General features: G+C 19.4%; 2 protein-coding genes across 2 annotated transcripts in view; one reads left to right on the top strand and one right to left on the bottom strand.

Annotated features, from left to right (window-relative positions):
• Positions 1–697: 697 nt before the first annotated feature.
• Positions 698–6,307, top strand: PADL01_0404900 (sequestrin; the record flags this gene model as incomplete). The annotated part of the gene is made up of 1 exon (XM_028685164.1): positions 698–6,307. One exon carries the CDS (start codon positions 698–700, stop codon positions 6,305–6,307), a length of 5,610 nt encoding a protein of 1,869 aa, XP_028536690.1.
• A 442-nt stretch (positions 6,308–6,749) lies between these two features.
• Positions 6,750–7,055, bottom strand: part of PADL01_0404800 (ag-1 blood stage membrane protein homologue) — a gene marked incomplete at both ends in the record, with an annotated part of 2,495 nt that continues 2,189 nt past the window's right edge. The window contains one exon of the mRNA XM_028685163.1: positions 6,750–7,055. This exon is cut by the window's right edge and continues 14 nt beyond it. Within this exon, the coding sequence (XP_028536689.1) occupies positions 6,750–7,055 (306 nt within the window).

Raw genomic sequence — 7,055 nt, 5'->3', positions numbered from 1 at the left:
AAGAATACATTATAAGATGTTCAAAAAATGATCAGTTTTTTTATCATCGACGTTATATATAAATAGGTTGTGTCGATTGTTCTAATGGTCATATGAAAATGTTCATATATATATATATATTTTTTTCTTTGAATATTCATCACGTTAGATCCACACATATACACACAAATAAAAAGAATAAGAAACAAAATGTGTGAATATATCGAACGAAAATGTTGATAAATACACATATATGTATGTTAATCATTTGTCTCCTTTTCTTTTGTTCTACATTTCGAGTGTCTTGTAAAGTGGGTTACATATATCTACATAATAAAAAATAAAATAAAATAAAAATAAATAAATAAATAAATAAATATAAATATATATATATATATATATATATATATATTGGTATTTTTTTTTTTTTTTTTTTTATTTTATTGTTACAAGTTTTTTAAAATTTGATAGGGCCTTATTTATTATAAAGATATAATTTAAAAAAATAAATTTTTTTTTTTTTTTTTTTTTTATATTAATCAAGCATTATATATATGAAATATTATTCAGTTATAATTATAATAATAGTAGTAATAATAATATATATATATGTGTATATATTTATTTATATGTATAATAATTTTTTTATACACTGAGAAAAAGTATTATATAGCTAAATCTCTACACCTTTATTTATTTTCAAGTATTGGTGTGAATCATGAGGAATGCTTGTGTTTTATCGTTTATTTTCTTTTGTTCTGTTGTTATGGTTATAAGGTTTATCGGATATTTTTTTTCTAGTGTGTATATGACAGAAGAAGCATATAATAATATTTTTGAGATTATAAAACCTGAGAATTTCTATAGTTCTTTTTTTTTATTTTCAAAGGAAAAGAAAAATGATTTTGATAGTTCTACAAATTGTAAGGGATATATAAGATGTGATCCTTTTTATAAAAATATTTCTACATCATGGATGAGATATAATTTAATAGAAAATGGTCTTATTAGAGGTGCATTAAATATACATATGATGAGTAAATATAAAAAGGAAACTAACAAATTATTAAAAGGAAAAGATAATATAGAAAGTGTAAATAATAATAATGAGAATAATATGTCCAATGGTTATTCACATTCAACTTTAAAAAAAGAAAAGCGTTTAGTGTTCCTTTTATTTTATAAAAAAATTAGGATGATGAAATTATATATAAGGAATTTATTTAATAACTACATTAAAAGTGATGATAAAAGAGACCATTTTGAGAATAATATAGAAACTAATAAAAAAATGGTTGATATTGAAATAAATAATTTGTTTGATATTCTATATATGATAACAAGAATTGATAGTGATGTAAATAATATATACTCCATCATTTATAATAATTTCTTGTATGTTATAAGAATATTATTTCTTCCATTTGAAAAAATGTATTTATATTTAAAACACACCATAAGGATAAAACAAATGAAGATGTTTTATTATTATTATGTAAATATGTTTTCTTTGTTTAAAAAAAATTACAACAATAATGTTGACGTGTGGCATGTAAATAATAAAAAATATGAAGATATTTTTAATCATATACATAGTGTAACATCTCATAATGGATACTTAAAAAATGAAATGTCAGATAAATATAGAAGAGTTATACGTATTCTATCTGTGAAGAATGATGATTCTTTTGTAGGTTCTGTGTTAACAGATTCTGAGAAAGTTGAAAAGGATGATTCAGATGTAAAACAAAAAAAAAAAAATAAAAATGAAAATATAAATATAAATAAAAATAAAAATATAAATAAAAATAAAAAGGAAAATATAAATATAAATAAAAAGGAAAATATAAATAAAAATCAACATAAAAAGGAAAATATAAATCAAAATATTAATAACAAAAAATCTGACATATCAGATGAATTAACACTAGAATCCTTTTACAGAGAAGAATTAGATAAAATAGGAAAAGAAGAAATTGAAAAATATTTTAAAGGAAATATAGATAAAAAGTCAATTGATGAATTTTATAAAATATTTCATGAAGAGTTATATAAGATGAAAAAGGATGAATTATATGAAATGTTCAGAGAAGAATTAAATAGCATTGAACAAGAAAAAATAAAAAATATGAAGAAAGAAGAAATTGATAAAATATATAAAGAAGAATTAGAAAAAATGGATCGTGATGAAATTGATAGAATACATAGAGAAGAATTAGAAAAAATCGAAAAAGAAAAAATAAATAAAATGGATAAAGAAGAAATAGATAAAATATATAAAGAAGAATTAGACAAAATGGATCGTGATGAAATTTATAGGATATATATAGAAGATATAAAAAAAAATATAGATATAAATAAAAATAAAAATGTAGATATAAATAAAAATAAAAATGTAGATATAAATAAAAATGTAGATATAAATAAATATTCTAATAAACATTTTGATAATGTCGAAGAAACAGACAGAATTAAGAATGAAGAACTTGATAGATTGAATAGAGACGAATTATATAGAATATATCTAGAAGAATTAGAAAAAATGGATCGTGATGAAATTGATAGAATACATAGAGAAAAATTAGAAAAAATTGAAAAAGAAAAAATAAATAAAATGGATAAAGAAGATATAGATAAAATATATAAAGAAGAATTAAATAAAATGGATAATGATGAAATTGATAATATAAGAAGAGAAATATTACAAGATATACAAAAAGAAAAAATCCAAAATTTAAAAGTAGAAGAAATTGATAGACTTTATAAAAAAGAATTAGATAGAATGGACAGAGAAGCAATATATGAAATGCACATGAAAAATTTAGGAAGAAATGTAAAAGAAAATAATATATATAGAAATTTAAAGAATGAATCTAAACAAATAAATAAAAAAGAAAATGTAAATGTTTTTATAATACACGATAATAAAAATATTAGTGATAATAAAAATATTAATGATAATAAAAGTATTAGTGATAATAAAAATATTAGTGATAATATATATATTAATGATAATAAAAAAAATAATGAAAAGGTTCAAGTAGAATTGGTTGTAAGAAATATAGATAAAGACAAAGGAGCCAGCATAGAAGATATTATAGAATATTTTAATAAAGAAATTAAAAAAGATAAAAATTTAAATGTTTCAGATATAATAAATTTTTTAAATTCAAAAGTAGAAAAGGATAACACATCAATTCAACATAAGAAAGAAAATAAAGTCGATGTTGTGAAGAAAAATATTAAGATTGATCAAGAGGATCATATAGATAATAAAGGTCAAAAGGATAACACTGAAATGTTAGATAACATTAAAGATATAATAAAAAATGTGGATAATATAAACAATGTGGCTGATGAAAATAGTGATAATATCAACAACAATGTTGATAATATAAACAATGTTGATAATATAAATAATGTTGGTGATCAAAATAGTGATAATATAAATAATGTTGGTGATCAAAATAGTGATAATATCAATAACATTGTTGAATATATAGAGGAACAGGAGAAAAATCCAAATGTGGATGTTCCAAATAAAATAGACTGGCAACACATATTTAAAGACATAGTAACAGAAAACATAAAAAATGAAAAACATTTCAACAACGAGAAAGAAAATACAGAAAAGGATATTAGTGAAGAAGATAATATAAATGATAATTCAAAAAATGATTATATAGATAAAGAAATATATATGAATGATTCAGTGAATGAAGTTGTTGAACCAGAAAGGGGTGTAGAAGAAATAAATAAGATAGATGATAATAATATAAATATTGATGAAGTAGAAGAGAATTATCAAAAGAATAACAATATTGAAGAAGAAAAAAATATAATAGATAATAATATAAACAAAAAATATATATATAATATGCAAAAAGATGATATTATAAATAATAAAAATACAAATGTTAATGAAGATATACCTATTATAGAAAGTGGAAAAGAAATAGCAGAACTTTTTAATAATATAATAAAAAATAGTAATATTTTAGACATGTGTTCAAAAATGAATCCTTCAGATAGTGATAAGGGATTTATATGTGTAAACGGAAATAATTATATTATAAATCCTGGTACATATCATATAATTAATATAAAATATCCAGATTATAATTATTCTAAAAAAAGATTATATGATTCGATGGATTGTATAGCTATAAATAAAAAAGATAATAATGATAGTAATAATAGTCAAAATAGTTATTATCATAAAAAAAAGAGTAATGATTTATATTTAAAAAAATCTATTGAAGAACTTGTTCCAGGTTTTTTAAGCAATATTAATAATAAAGTTGATGATTTTACCAGAATATTTACTCCATCATTTATTCAGAATGATATATTTTTAAATTGTATTTATAAATATAGAAATGATTTTGATAGGAATGATAATTTTTATTCCTTTCCTGTGAAAATATTTTTAAGAAAAAGCACAAACAAAATGAAAGGTTGTTCTTTTCAAACTGACGAAGATTCTTTCTTATATAAAGATTATGGACAAAAAGAATCATTTCTAACTAATAAAATTATTTTAAATAATTTGAATAGAAATACTGACTGTGTATTGCATGCATCAAATGAAATAGTTGGTTTTCAATGTGGACCTCCATATAAATCTTATGATAATATACAACACAGCAACAAAATAAATAATACAAATAATATGAATAATATGAATAATATGAATAGTATGAATCATATGAATCATATGAATAATATATATAGCATATATTATAATATTCCATATTCTCATTTATATAGAAATATATTCAATAATCAACAAAAATCATATAACGTAGGAGGATATTTTCAAACAGAACCCATAAATTGTTTTGAATATGTAAATGATAATGTTAACGTTAAAAATATTTTACCAGGATCGATTGCATTTCCTAGATTTGATTCTATTAGTGATACACTAGATGTTAATCATACAAGATATATAATGTTGAATGAGACAAATGAAGATAAAATAATATCTTGTACCTGTAATTATTTTAGAGAACCCAATATTGTCTATACAGGTAAAATAATTATTAAGGTCGAAGAAGAAAAAATATATAAAAATAAAAAATTGAAAACTGAAATTAATGATGTTATAAATAATAATAAAGAAATATATGAAGAAACAAATATTAATAATGTAATTGAAAAAAAAAAAAAAAAAAAAGATCAAGAAGAAAATCATATCTCATTTAATAAAAATTTTAAAATAGATGATATATATAAATTTTATAATAACAATATTCATTCTAATAATAATTATCATCATAATTATTCTTTTAAAGGAGATTATCCAAACAAAATACATGATACGTTTCTTAAGAATAATAAATACAATATATTTTTTAATAATTTAAAATTTAATAATATTAAACATGACCATAAATATAACAAAGATATTCTCAATTACAAATATGATGTTGATGATTATAATGAGTTGCAAGTTAACAATGAGGGTTCATCTAAAGAACAAGAAGATTTTATTGATTTTAAAGAAAATATAATTAATGATAATATCAACTATAATCATAAAGATCTATATGATAATGATGATGATAAATATAACAACAGTAACAACAACAATAATAATAATATTAATTCTTGGAAGTCATTTGAAAATAATCTTGATCTTCAAAGAAGTATATTACAATCTGGAGATACACAACAAGTACTTGTAATTAATAAATCTAATAATGTAAATATTCTTTTTCCAGATAAAAAAAAAAATCACACTCATACAAATGAAGACAAAAACACATTTCCTAAATATATCTCTCTGGTATATAAAGAAAAAAATAAAGATCATGAAAAAATAGACAAGACATTAACTTTTATTAAGGAATTCTACCCTCCATCACTAAGAGGAGGTAAAGACAATGGAGTGGAGAATAAACAAAATTTGGAGAATAACAATGATGTAGAAATAAAGGATGATATAAAAAAAAATGATAATAAGGAAATAAATGATAATATTGAAATAAATGATAATAAGGAAATAAATGATAATATTGAAATAAATGATAATATTGAAATAAACGATAATATTGATATAAACGATAATATTGATATAAACGATAATATATATGATGGTAATAATAATTTACCAGATGATTCTCTTAATGAAGATATTATTGAAGAACCCTTTGAAAATATTTTTGATTTTATAAATGAAGAAACAAGGTCAAATGGAGACCAGGAAATAAATGCTGCTTCAGAAGATTCTATAAGAAAAAAATTAAGTCAGAATTTTCTAGACATAATACGTGGAGGGAAATTTAAAATAAGACATAAAGAAAAAAATAAAAAAAAAAGATAAAAAATTAAAATAATATGAAGTAAATTTTAATGTTAAAATTCAAAAAAAAAAAAAAATAAATAAATAAAAATATATATATATATATATATATATATTAATCAATTATTTAATTTTTAAATACTTTAAAACATATATACAGTTTTTATATTATTCATATGAACACATATATCCATATATATATATAATAAATAGTTAATATTATAATGCTTATATTATTAATTCAAAATATATAATATTTATAAAAAATTACCCATGATAAGTTAATTATATAAATATATTAAATTGTATATGCAATATAACTTTACAAAAAAAAAAATAACTCTTTATATACATTATTTTGTTTTTATATATAACATATTATATTGAAAATATGTCTATTAATATAATAAGTATAAATTATACAATAAATAATTAATTTTTTTTTTTTTTATAAGAGATATTACTATATATTTTGTATGGTATTTTCTAATTGTTCTTTGAAGAAAATTTCTTTTGATGTATTAATATTATTTTTTATTTCTTCATTTGTGATATTATCATTTTTTAGTTCCTCTGTTTTGATATTATCATTTTTTAGTTCCTCTGTTTTGATATTATCATTTTTTAATTCTTCTGTGTTGATATTATCATTTTCAAAAAATTCATTTGTACTTTCTTTCATATCATGTGAATAATCTTGTTCATCATACATTTCCTTTATCATTTTGTGTGTATTTTTTGGTAGATTCTTTCTAAATCTAGGGGAAGA

This window comes from Plasmodium sp. gorilla clade G2, assembly GCF_900097015.1.
Source record: "Plasmodium sp. gorilla clade G2 genome assembly, chromosome: 4".
NCBI lineage: Eukaryota > Apicomplexa > Aconoidasida > Haemosporida > Plasmodiidae > Plasmodium > Plasmodium adleri (nom. inval.).
This window is presented reverse-complemented; position numbering and strand designations above follow the sequence as displayed.